This window comes from Mya arenaria, chromosome 11, assembly GCF_026914265.1.
Source record: "Mya arenaria isolate MELC-2E11 chromosome 11, ASM2691426v1".
NCBI classification, from domain to species: Eukaryota; Metazoa; Mollusca; class Bivalvia; order Myida; family Myidae; genus Mya; species Mya arenaria.
The window spans coordinates 16,066,385-16,080,581 of NC_069132.1; the positions used below are offsets into that span (position 1 = coordinate 16,066,385).

The 14,197-nt window shown below is 36.5% G+C and overlaps 1 protein-coding gene and 1 non-coding gene across 2 annotated transcripts in view; one reads left to right on the plus strand and one right to left on the minus strand.

The window, feature by feature from the left end:
- Positions 1–408: 408 nt before the first annotated feature.
- Positions 409–490, minus strand: Trnas-acu (transfer RNA serine (anticodon ACU)). Its single transcript has one exon. It is a non-coding gene; the product is annotated as a tRNA-Ser (tRNA).
- Positions 491–2,596: 2,106 nt separating this feature from the next.
- Positions 2,597–14,197, plus strand: part of LOC128209011 (cytoplasmic dynein 1 heavy chain 1-like) — a 63,012-nt gene continuing 51,411 nt past the window's right edge. The window contains 11 exon segments of the mRNA XM_052912808.1: positions 2,597–2,911; positions 7,565–7,667; positions 9,268–9,441; positions 9,676–9,931; positions 10,094–10,280; positions 10,456–10,676; positions 12,015–12,235; positions 12,504–12,657; positions 12,948–13,039; positions 13,232–13,448; positions 13,671–13,757. Of these exon segments, the coding sequence (XP_052768768.1) occupies positions 2,674–2,911; positions 7,565–7,667; positions 9,268–9,441; positions 9,676–9,931; positions 10,094–10,280; positions 10,456–10,676; positions 12,015–12,235; positions 12,504–12,657; positions 12,948–13,039; positions 13,232–13,448; positions 13,671–13,757 (1,950 nt within the window). The 5' untranslated portion in view covers positions 2,597–2,673.

The window sequence follows — 14,197 nt, forward strand, 5'->3', positions numbered from 1 at the left end:
TTCGGTAAACAATGTTTACAACATAGAAACAGTATGCATGTGTAAAATCAAGCATAAGTTTAAAGACCATGTCAACAACATTATACATAAAGGATATCAGAGACAATATATTATTATTCACTTATTTCCATTGTGATCTTTTCGTTTTTAACCATATATCATTTAAAAAGGTATAAAATAAAGGGTTCATTCTAATATAATGAAACTTTTCATAAAGCACATGGAAATATTGCAGGCGATAAACTGGATTTCTTTGACGAGGATGAGATTCGAGCTCAGGCGGCGAGACACAAATGCATATGCACTCCTCGCCTTAGCCACGTGGATCTTATTGTGTGACATCTGAAGATTCTTTTGCTCGTTTTTTTCTTAATTTTAACGACTGCTTAATTTCGAAGTAAAATGTTCCGACGAGGATGAGATTCGAACTCACGCGGGGAGACCCCAATGGAATAGTTGTCCTTCGCCTTAACCACTCGGCCACCTCGTCGTTGTATCATTTTAGAATACATCATATTATTTAGATTAAAAAATAGCTCCATTGTGCAATAAAACACATGCTTTTTGAGTTGCTTCATATGCACACTTCATACATATGGCATTGAATTTGCCTTTGATGAAAATAGATAGATATATATAATTATTTATTTCGGTAAACAATGTATAAAAGATAGAAAAGATATACATGATGGACCATATGAACTACATTGTTTACAAAGGTAATCACAAAAAAAGGATATTATAAATCCGTTAATTCACGTGTGGTTCTTTTTGTGTTTAACTATTGTACTTAAAGAAGTAGATATTGAAATGTTTGTAGATGTGAACTAAAAGGCAGAAAACAACGAAATGACCCCGAAACCATCATAACCGCTTATAAGGCGGACTTCACCAACACCACTACCTCCCTTTTGTTTTCTCACCTTCTCGTAAGCTGTGACACGTAGACAACGCGGTTATCGCGTCAGGAATGTTCGTATTCAATCAATCGTTTTCGGCGGTCATTCTCATATAATAAACATGGTTTTTACATCTCCCATAACTGAAAATCATGCAGCCGCCGTAACATAACATAACATAACAAAACATTACATAACACAATACAAGACAAGACAACACAACATTACATAACATAGCATAACATTACACAACACAATACAAGTCAGACAACCCAACATTACATAACTTAACATAAAATTACATAACATAACATAACACAACACAGCACAACATAGCATAATATAATATAACATGACATACTATTGGATAATGTTATTTAAGGCAAACAGCCCATAACACATACAGCAAATCGTAATATTGAGTAAAATAGTTTGATTAAAGCTAGAATGCGTGAGCCAGGTAGTCCGAAACAATTCAAGTCGTAGAAGATCGTAAGGTAAGAAGGTCAGTCAAGTAGCAGGTGAAACTCGTCTTCTACGACAGTGTATCCTGGTCTCTAACATAGTGGACATAATCGAAGTTCAAGTGTAGTCTTTTTTCTATCATAAGCGTATGTCCTGAGCATCTTAAGTTTGCAAAATAAGTCCTCTATTGGATAAGGTAGATCTATTGACAAATAGCGCTCTATATCCAGGATATTTTTATACAGTTTATCATGTTTAGCTTTCGGTGACGACTCTATATCTGTATGCAACTTTTGTAGGAAACAGCCTTTCAACCTGTTCGTGAACATTTTCATAAATATGTTTGGTTGGCGAACATATTGTGTTATCCATGTCATGATATCAAAGGCCGTGTTCAAATATAATATTTTTAAGGTGTGTTGCCCAACTAATACGACCTGCATTATCCATATTCAAAAGCATACCACACTGTATATAATTTTGATCCAATATCTTACACAATTTCGTAGTTAATCACACGTCATAGTAAACCTTAGTTTAGGCATAAAAATGAGCCAGCTAGGGTACTTAAATGACGACACAAGTTGTATTTCCCTGTAGCAACAACTTTAATAATGCCGTAACGGGTCCCCATTTCATAATACCATTACTTATTATCTGTCCGTATTAATGTTCATACAAGTGCTGTCACAAAACCTATCGCTAAGGTGTATTTGAGCTTGCATATTTCGGACAGTATCAGCGAAAAAAGCAATATCATCGGCACATAAATTTAACGCATAGAAATTCCCCGTCTCCTCTCTTACGTAGATTCCACTTGATACCAATCTTTACTTTGCTGCTTTCAGGGGCCACTAACGAAATTTCCTATATATTGGAATGTGGAATTAAATTTGTAAGCTAGATAACACTGATTTTGTTGAGCTTCACGACCCCCAACACCATATATGGGTAGAAAGTCCCACGTGTGTACTTAACATTAAACAAGGTAAGATAAAAGTTAAGTTTCTGCTTTGGATTTGTCGAATGCTAGCTTTCAAGGGATATGTATCTTTTTGATGGCAGGGCGTCGCTCTGAAGGCTCGGAAATAGAAAACACATCGGAGGCTTTGGAAACGTGAATTAGTGATCTATAACCTCAATAAAAATTAGCACGAAACTGTTGTCTGCCTCAGGATGTGTTTCGGCGTATATAGTACGAGACAAAGTCCCCGTATGTTATGTCACTTCCGCCCGTGACTCATTGGGACAAGTAAAATAATTTATTCGTCTGGAATCATAAAATTTTCCAGAAAACTAAAACCGTGCCATGGCAGAGCCGGGTGACCCCGACACTCAGCCGGCACAACCCGTGCAAGTAGTAGCGGAACCTGACAAGTTTGTCACGTATTTATTTCGAGTGGTGCCAGTTTTGTTGGATGATCGAGAGGAGGCGTCGACGGCCTTGAAAAATGCCCTGTTTGACAAAGCCAGCACAGAGCAGATAAAGAAGTTTTTGGGAGACCCTCAGTCACCAGCACTGTTAGTACAAAGATCGTCAACAAAGGGTAAGAGAATGTTGTATCTTTGATATGTGTTCTTATTTCGCCAAATCTATCTGACCTGTCAAGTGTGTGACCAGTGAGATGGTAAAAGAATTTCCAAATTGACAATAGGCCATATTGTACAGTAAATCACAGGCAGCAATTGCGTTGACATGACCCATCTGATGGCCACAACCTCCTCCTTTAAAAATACAGTCAAAAAAAATAAAGACAAAATTTAATTGAAACATGATCATCTATCACAAAACCCTAAATATCAATCAAAAATTCCAAGCAAAAAAAATACCATCAAATGCTTATATTCTAATTAAAGGTTGACATGTTTAGCCCTCGTAGCCCTTGATGATGGTTTTTGGTAAAGCTTGTAACTAGCTCATTTTTCAAACAATTGTCTCCAAACAACTTGCATTCTTCTCAGAACATAATAAAGTTTCAGAAAAATTACAACTTCAATTCACTTCCACCAACAAAATGAATATTTTAAGCCCAAACAACACAACCTTTTTTAAAAAACGCATTAATCCTTAATTTTTTACTAAAACTCAACCTGGAGTTTGAATTTGTGAAAATTAAAAAAAAAACACTATCTTTTATGATAACACTCTTTCTGTATGTTGACCATTTCTACATCATTTCAAATATAAGACCATCCTTTATTGGGTTAAAGAGTAGTTTAAATATTGCTTGGAAAATTTATGAAAAATCAAATATTAAAGATAAAGAACTTAGTAATTGGTCAGTATCTATCTATCTAGACCACATACGTTTTAAAAACAGTAAAAACTGATTGACTTTTCTACATCATTTTGCGCATTATTAATACATAATTTATCTCATATGTTCACTTGTTGTTGTCTTTCCATTGATGGCTGACAGTAACATACTAATTTATCAATGTACCTTATATATTTTGAATCTTAAGTAAATTGAAATTGGGGTCAACAGCTAAATGGATGATTAGATTATTACAAGGCATGGATATATCTGTCCACATTCACATTTGATTAATTAGAAATTATAATGAGCAGTGTAGAAGTTAACTTTTAAAATGCCATAGCAAATGAGGCTAGTCTTTGGCTTTTTCATAGCTAGTGCAAATTTTTCATAGCCGAACCAATCCAATACCAACCTTTTACCAAATATTATTGATAATGATAGCCAACCGTGCAAGCCTATAGCAGTTAGTTTTTTCATAGCCCAATGCCTGCTTTGGTCACCATTGGCTTTTTGGTAACCATTGCACACTGCAGTGTATGAGCAATAGTAATAATTAATATGATACAATAGACAGATAGAAATTAAGAAATGTAATCATATGACATAGCACTGATTGCTGTAGATGATTGTCATTCTCACCACAAGTTCTTTCATCTATGGAATTATGACAGATGGAAAAAAAATAATTAAGGATGTTTTTGAATTTAGCCGAAATATGCAGAAATGAATTTATGCAATCTTGGTTAACCTACAGAATTCTAGGAAAATCAGCCATCTAATAATAAAAAGATTGTCTGCAATTCGTAAATGAACTTTATTCAACATTTAACTTCTTTGTTAAACACTACTGCTTCAGTTTTAAATTGATTTAATAGCATTTTGGGAGTTTTTAAAGGTATCCCATCTGAGGTCCATTTTGGTTAGTGTTTTTCCTTGCGGTAAAATAGATTTTGTAGCATCATCTAGCAGATAGAGCATTAATAGTTGTTTACAGTGTTTGTCTGAGCATTGTATTTTGTTAATTGTTAGGGTGATAATGGGCCTGGAGGCTTAGGCAAAATAATTGTATGTGGCCCGGGTTTTTTTTACCATTTTTTGCATGTAACCACTTTTAAGTCAATACCTCAGCGAATACATCATGTATTGCATTGAAACATTACACATAGGCTTCAAACCATTTAACCCTTTTTTTTAATCAAGTAAGATAACTCTATCTTTCATACTATATAATTTTTGCCCCTTTATTATGCAACTTAGAAGTTCTTGCGACATTATGTGACATAGGATAATATCTCAGCAACTACTTCATGTATTGCATTGAAACTTTATACAATGGTATTCAACCACCCAACATAATTGAATAGCCAAGTTAGATAACTCTATTTTGCAAATAATGGCCTTTTATTATTAGACTTAAAAATTATGGTTAAAATTTTTCATGTAACCACATTTATGTTAATATCTCAGCACATCATGTATTGAAATCAAATCTTACAGTGATCCATGCATGTTTCGCCAAAACTTTTCAATCCTTACACTGAAAAGCGGCAGAATAGTTGAGCACGCTGTCTCTGTGCTAGCTCTTGTTTATTTGGCAATTTTTTCATGTACAAACAATAATGGAACTCTTTTCTGCAGTCACTTTTTTGTCAACTTGAATGCCAAATATCAACTGGTTCCCCTCGCAAAAGTGTATTCCCTCTCCACTAACTGAATTCCTTTTCATCTAGCATTTAAACTTGCAAAAGTCAACTTATCATTTTTAGCTCGACTATTCGAAGAATAAGGAGAGCTATACTACTCACCCAAGAGTCAGCGTCGACGTCTGCGTCACCTCTTGGTTAAGGTTTTGCGTGCAAGCACACATAGGTTAATATCTCAGCAACTACTTGAGGTATTGCATTGAGACTTTATACAATGGTATTCAACCACCCAACCTAATTGAATAATCAAGTTAGATAACTGTGTGTTGCAAATAATGGCCCTTTATTATTACACTTAAAAATTCTTTATTATTCAGAAATTCTCAGATAACTCATTTTTGTCCCTTTATTATGCAATTTAGAAATTCTGGTTAAAGTCTTGCATGTTAGCACACATAGGATAATATCTAAGCAACTACTTGATGTATTGCATTGAGACTTTATACAATGGTATTCAACCACCCAACCTAATTGAATAATCAAGTTAGATAACTGTGTGTTGCAAATAATGGCCCTTTATTATTACACTTAAAAATTCTTGTTAAAATTTTGCATGTAACCACATTTATGTTAATATCTCCGCACATCATGTATTGCATTGAAATCTAATCTAAAAGTGATCCATGCATGTTTCGCCAAAACTTTTCAATCCTTACACTGAAAAGTGGCGGAATAGTCGAGCGCGCTCTCTCTGTGACAGCTCTTGTTATAGACAGTATTTGGATATTATTTTTGAAAGACAACTGTTTATAATGTTCGTTTTTTAGCTTGACTATTCGAAGAATAAGGAGAGCTATACTACTCAACCAAGTGTCGGCGTCGACGTCAAACCTTGGTTAAGGTTTTGCATGTAAGCACCTTTAAGTCATTATCTCAGTAAATACATCATGTATTGCATTGAAACTTAAGATATGTATTCCCAACTATCTAACCTACTAAATTAATGAAGTTAGATAACACTTATTTGAATTTAATGCAAATAATGGGCCTTTATAATTTGACTTTGAAATTCTGGTTAAGGTTTTGCATGTAAGCACACATAGGTTAATATCTCAGCAACTACTTGATGTATTGCATTAAAACTTTATACAATGGTACTCAACCATCCAACCTACTAAATTAATGAAGTGAGATAACTCTCGTTTGCATTTAATGCAAATAATTGCCCTTTATTATTCGACTTAGAAATTCTGGTTAAGGTTTTGCGTGCAAGCACACATAGGTTGATATCTCAGCAACTACTTGATGTATTGCATTAAGACTTTATAAAATGGTACTCGACCATCCAACTTACTTAATTAACCAAGTTAGATAACTCTAGTTTGCATTTAATGCAAAATAAATGCCATTTATTATTCGACTTCAAAATTCTGGTCAAGGTTTTGCATGTAACCACATTTTAGTCAATATCTCAGCAAATACATAATATATTGCATTGAAACTTTAGCTATGTATTCCCAACTATCTTAAACCTATTAAATTAATGAAGTTAGATAAGGCCTTTTTTTAATATAATGCAAATTATGGGCCTTTATTATTTCACTTGGAAATTCTGGTTAAGGTTTTGCATGTAAGCACACATAGGTTAATATCTCAGCAACTACTTGATGTATTGCATTGAGACTTTATACAATGGTACTCAACCACCCAGCCTACTTGAATAATCAAGTTAAATAACTGTATTTTGCAAATAATGGCCCTTTATTATTGGACTTAGAAATTCTGGTTAAAATTGTGCATGTAACAACATTTATGATAATATCTCGGCAAATACATCATCTATTGCATTGGAATCTAATCTAATTTTACAGTGATCCATGTTTTGCTAAAACTTCTCAATCCTTACACTGAAAAGCAGCGGAATAGTCGAGCGCGCTGTCTCTGTGACAGCTCTTGTTTTGTAATCTTGTTTTCTGCTTGTCTTTAAGTGGAAAAAAGTTGTTTCAAACCATTTGAAATAAAAATAATATTTATATTATTATTTAAAGATATTTGTTTCATTATTCAATAATTCATAGAAATACATTACTGTGTATTGTGGCAAAAAGTTGTGAAAATGCCATCTTAAAAATTGAATGTGTCATGAAAGGTGAAACTCTTTGGTCTGGTTAAGTCTTGTTTGGTCTGGTAAAGTTTGGTTTCTTCTCGTAAAAATTTCAAAGTAATCCGACCCTCATGCCTGTTAATTTCTATGGTCTATTGCGTAGTCTGGATTTGTGATATTATGTTTATTCAGATGACACGGAGTTGGTGGCCGAGGTTGGAGAAGGGGACAGTGAGGGAACTGTGTCCTACCAGATCTCTTGCGATGTGCACTTCACCAGCTCAAAAATTACCAGGTTAATTCATATTTGATCACATAATTTGTTGAAATTATTTCATTATGTCTGATGGTTTTATTAGTTCCGTACCAGTTTCACCAGAGGGGACTTATGGTTTACCATCCGTCTGTCTGTCCGTCCACAAAAATCCCGGACCTAAAAAAGTATCAAAGCAAGTATGTGAAAAGTGGGCAATATGGAGATTATGCACATTTGTTTGTTTTTTTGTCAGACATAGTAATGCAGAGTTAAGGCCCTTGACTTATTTAAAATATAGCCAATTTGGTCCTGTGATAACTCAAAAAGTATCAAGGCTAGGTTCATGAAACACAGTATGTGGATATAGGGCAATTTGGGGATTACGCACTGTGACATTAGTTGTGTGTTTTTTTCTTCAGACAAAGTTATGCAGAGTTATGGCCCTTAAATTATTAAAAATATAGCTGTAGACGGAGAAAAAATCTCTATCCTGGGATAACAAATAAAGTATCCCAGTTTTCCCGAAATTGTAAAAATTCTGCCTGTTACATGTCGTTTAGTAAAAATGAACACGCTAAGTCTATCAATAAGTATTTAAACACCACCGACATTAGGTGCTTTCTTGTTTTTTGGTCTTCCGGTAATTCCACAAACCGCCACCATTTTGACCGAGGACGAAGCATATTGAGTGCTGACGATTTTGATTGTACATTGTTGCAAGCCAAGAACAAATCAAAACAGTTGTAATACAATGCTGTTACTGCTGTATCGTATTTTCAGGCAATCTACATCATGATTGCATATCAAAAATGGCCAACTTTGGCGATGTTATATGACGTCAAAATCAGTAATGGATTGACTAACTACCACTAAGGCAAATAATCAGGGAACAGTTTTTAGAGACATTTTGCTTTGAGATACCTTTTCACTATTTAGTGGTCTCAAAATATGTCGGTCATACGGACCGTCATTTACGGAAGACCTGCCGGACCCTTAAATTTTTTGCCGGAAATGTCCGGCGGACCGGCACATTTTGGGAAGACAAGTATCCAAGCTAGGTTAATGAAACAAAGTATAGGAACGTGGGCAATATGGAGATACAGCACATAAGTTAATTTTTTCGCCAGACAAGGTAATGCAGAGTTATTGCCCTTGACATTAGAAATATAGCCAATTTGGTCCTGTGATAACTCAAAAAGTATCAAAGCTAGGTCCATGAAACCCAGACTGTGGATAGACGGCAATATTTCTTAAGTAGACATAGGTGATCTGGTATTTTAAACGGTAAGGAGATTCTCTTGTGACAGGCTCATCCTTTTCACAAGGCTTTAAACGGGTAGGGGACACTTGGCGCCCACTGCAAGGCGCTCTTGTTTACACATTAACATGTCATTAAAACAACCTTAGGCTTTTAAAGATTCAACTTATTCAAGTCAAGTATTTGGACAGGATTGGATCTGATTAGATATTAATATGACATTAACAAAGATTCTGCTTTAATATAAAAGTCTATTTCATTTTCTGTCACAACCAATGCCATTGTTGTTCTTGGAAAACTTTTCAGATTAAGTTAGATTACTCCAACTAGATTGCACAATATTTTGCAAGACATTTGTTAAGATTTGAAATTTTCTTTCAGTTTGATTTTCATCAAGCGTGGTGGTGTTGTGGAGGCAGACAAGTCTTTGTCCTCCCAGTTGCAGGTGATGAACATCAATGATGGCTCGCCGTACGAGACACTGCACTCTTACATCAGTAATGCTGTTTCTCCTTACTTCAAGTCCTACATAAGGGAGACTGGCAAAGCAGAACGGTAAGGAATAAGATGGACTGTGCTTTTACTGTTAACATTCATTTAGCAGACAAATATAATACTTTTGGAGAAAACTTCATCAATTAATGACTTCACAAAAATAAATTATGTCTTCCCCTAAAAAATGTGAAATCAAATGCAACATATCATTAATTTAATAAATGATTCATGTATAAATATGATTAACATTGTATTTACTTCCTTTTGTTTATGAACATACATTAAACAATGCAGAGATGGAGATAAGATGGCTCCTGCTGTGGAAAAAAAGATTGTTGACTTGGAGATGGGGCTGCTACATCTGCAACAGAACATTGACATACCAGAGATAAGTCTGCCCATCCATCCCACGGTCTCTACTATCATCAAGAAATGCTCCGAGGAGGGACGAAAGCCCAAGGTGGAGGATTTCGGAGACAAAGTTGAGGATCCCCAGTTCTTGAATAACCTGCAGAGTGGTGTCAACAGATGGATCAGAGAAATACAGAAGGTATGGTTGGAATGATAACATTTTTCTTGTTTATCATCACAGAATTAAAAGAGAAAGCCATGGTTTATATTGATCAAATATTATCAAATAAGAATAGATATTGGAACAAACCCATGTTTTCCATGTTATACTTACTATCTAATCAATTCATCTCTCCCTCAGGTGACCAAGTTGGACCGAGACCCGGCATCAGGAACGGCGCTGCAGGAAATCAGTTTCTGGCTGAACCTGGAACGAGCCTTGCTTCGCATCCAGGAGAAGAGAGAGAGCATCGACATCGTCCTCACCCTTGATATTCTCAAACATGGAAAGCGCTTCCATGCCACTGTCAGCTTTGACACTGATACAGGTAAATTTGCGTTTTACTGTTTTGTTTTACTGTTTTGTGTGTCTCTGATACATTAAGAATGAAAAAAGACTTATCTGCATTTCACTGGTCTTTGGCTGTGAATTCATAAACTTTATTCTATGTTATTGAAAATCACTTGAATCAATAAATGTAAAACATAACCTTTATGTTCTAGGACTAAAGACAGCAATGATGACAGTGAATGACTACAACCAGCTGATGAAGGACTTCCCTTTGAACGACCTGCTGTCAGCAACAGAGCTGGACAGAATTCGAGTGGCCCTGCAGTCCATCTTTCTGCACCTGCGTAAGATCCGGCCGACAAAGTATCCGATACAGCGGGCCCTCAGGCTCGTAGAGGCCATCTCCAGGGACCTCAGCACTCAGTTACTCAAGGTTGGCTGAATCCACTATTATTATGCCCCACTTCAAAGAAGAGGGGTATATTGCTTTGAAAATGTCGGTCGGTCGGTAGTTCGGTCTGTCGGTCCGTCCGTTGGTAGACCAAAGCTTGTTTGAGTGATAACTCAACAATTCCTGGACGTATGGTCATCAAACTTGACATTAAGGTTTGGCCTGACCAGTAGATGACCCCTATTGATTTTAGGGTTCATCGGGTCAAAGGTCAAGGTCACAGTGACAATTAATGAGAAGAATTTTAAAGCTTGTCCGAGAGATAACTCAACACAGCCTGCACCCATGGCCCTCAAACATGACTTGGAGGTTTGGCCTTACCAGTTGATGACCCCTATTGATTAAGGGGTCAAAGGTCACCCTGACAGCAAACTCGACAATTCCCGGACCTATGGTCATCAAAGTTGACATGAAGGTTGGGCCTGACCAGTAGATGACCCCTATTGACTTTGGGTCCAAAGGTCAAGGTCACAGTAACCTGTAAAGCAAACAAGTTAACAAATCTTCTAGCAGTGATATCTCAACAATGCCTGAACTATGATAATCAAACTTGACATGGAAGTTGGGCCTGACCATTAGATGACCCTTATTGATTTAAGGAGTCATCGGGTCAAAGGTCAAGGTCATAGTGACCTTGAAAGCGAAAATTTGTTCAAGTGATAACTTGACAATTTCTGCACCCATGGCCCTCAAACTTGACTTGGGGTTGCGTCTGACCTGAAGATGACCCCTTATGATTTTAGGGGTCAAAGGTCAAGGTCACAGTGACCTTGAACTAAAAAAGCTTGTCTGTGTGATAACTTGACAATGCCTGCACCCATGGCCCTCAAACTTGACATTTAGGTTTTTGGTGACCAGCTGATGACTCCTGATGGATTTTGAGGTCATAGAGTCAAAGGTCATGATCATAACACACGCTTTCCTCACACTTTGAATGGTCATAATCTTAAAACTCCCTCAACGGCATCCAATGTCAGTGACAAATCAGCGGTCATTTCGGCCCATGCATATTTCTTTCAATCGTCCATATAATCCTGACAAAATGGTGCTCAGGGGGGCATAATGTTTGACAAACATCTCTTGCTGTTCTTAATATCTCACCATTTCCCCCTTTTTTTCCTTATTAATCTTGAGGTTTCTTCTGTCTGGGTTTTTTTTTGCCTAAAATAAAAGGATTATTAACATTGATGAATAATTTCTATTTAAACAGATAAGCTTAGGCTTATGATAGTGAACGTTTGTTGGATGTGAAAGAAAACCATGTGTATCCCATGGTATATCATGTCTATTGTGAGTAATGGAATTTTTGTTTCATTACAGGTTCTTGGAACAAGACGGCTGATGCACATCCCGTACGAAGAGTTTGAGAAGGTGATATCTGCGTGTTTTGATGTGTTCAGTACCTGGGATGATGAGTATGACAAGCTACAGGGTCTGCTTAGGGACCTTGTGAAGAAGAAGAGAGAGGAGCATCTACGTATGGTCTGGAGAGTAAACCCTGCACACAAACGCCTCCAGGGACGCCTTGACCACATGAGGAAGTGAGTGAAATATGGCATGAAAACTTAGACTACCACCTGCCAGGTTATTGACCTGTATTGGTAATGAATTGCACTTAGAGAACATTGGTGAAAATTGCAGTTAATCAAATATTTGAGTTAATTTCTTGAGTCAGTATTAAAGAAAGTACACATAACATTTATGTATTTAGAAACATATTGTTGTAGTTTCCTTAGCAATTATGGATATTTCAGTGTGATTCTCTTAATACTACAGAGTTTGGCATAATTCTATTTTTGCTGTGTGCAGGTTCCGTCGCCAACATGAGCAGTTGCGACAGGTTATTGTGCGAGTGTTGAGACCAGTGACGAGCGCCAAGCTGCCAATTGGATCTCCCATGGAGGAGACAGCACCAAAACTGGAACCTGTCGTTGATGAGGCTGCTGATGCTAACGCCATTGAGGTGAGTCGGCTTTGCAGCACATTGATCACACCTAATTTGTATATCCAACTCTTAAGATACATGTGCTTGATTATAAGTTGTTCACAGTTCTGAAGTCTTATTCATTCAGTTTTGAAGTAAAGTGATTTTTGATGGAACATGCACAGTTCAGTAGGGTTGAAAAGAAACAAAATTTCTTCAATGAATATTTTGCAAGAAATAAAACGAACTGTTCAATATGCTGTGTTTGAAATATAAAGATTGTTTGTTTTGAAAATTCCTAAATACAACAATTTGTGTTCTCTGTGCAGGAGGTGAACCTGGCATATGAAAATGTGAAGGAGGTTGATGGCCTCGATGTGTCCAAGGAGGGATCTGATGCCTGGGAGGCAGCCATTAAAAGGTTGGATTCTAATCTTATTGACTACTAGGGTAGAACATAATGATAATTTGTTAAATTTGATTCACACCTTTGTTTAATTTATTTCATTTCCCTTTTAAAAACATTGTATAAACATTTACACTAATTCTTTCATACATTTCATCACTTACTTCTAAATACATTCTTCACCTTTGATTTCACATATCTTTCAAGGTATGATGAAAGGATAGATCGTGTTGAGACAAGAATCACAGCCAGACTCCGTGACCAGCTGGGGACCGCTAAGAACGCAAACGAGATGTTCCGTATCTTCTCGCGCTTCAACGCCCTGTTTGTGCGGCCCCACATCCGAGGAGCCATTCGGGAGTACCAGACACAGCTCATGCAGAGAGTGAAGGACGACATTGAGTCATTGCATGAGAAATTCAAGGTTGGTTTGATAATATGATTTTTTTTTTTAAATTGCTTTAGCTAATACTGTTCAGTTTTAGATGTTGTGCAATAATGTTTATAAGGTTAAATAAAGTAGATGCTCGTCTTTAATATTTTGCCTGATGTTTTGTGTTTGAATATTATTCTGTATACTATTTTATTATTTACTTTTTGTTGCACTGGTAACTGAAAATTTACTTGGTCATTTGTTTTTAAATAGGTGCAGTATCCCCAGAGCAAGACGTGCAGGATGAGCAAGGCCAGAGATTTCCCCTCTGTATCGGGCAGTATTATCTTTGCTAGACAGGTAAGCCTATGTTACTTTTCATTTTGAAAAATTGTTAATTTTTAGCTCTACTGGCCAAAGGCCAGAAGAGCTTATGCGATGGTAATGTGTACGTAGTATGTGCATCCGTGCGGTCGTGCGTTCGTGCGTCTGTAAACAATAACTTCTGAACACGATACAGTCTTCAGTTTTAATTGTATCTCGATGAATCCCATGCCCATGCATGCCTAGATAATGGCCCTTGATAGTATAAAAAAATGCTATTGTGTATACAATTGGTTGTGAACACGATACAGTCTTCAGTTTTGATTGTATCTCGATGAAACTTGTACAGTATCTAGATATCCATTAAAACTTGGTTCCTTTCGAAAACCAGCAAGATCCGCCCATGAATGCCTAGATTATGGGCCATGAAAGTTTTAAAGAAATGCTTTCTATTTTTAGTCAGGTCTTCATGAGCG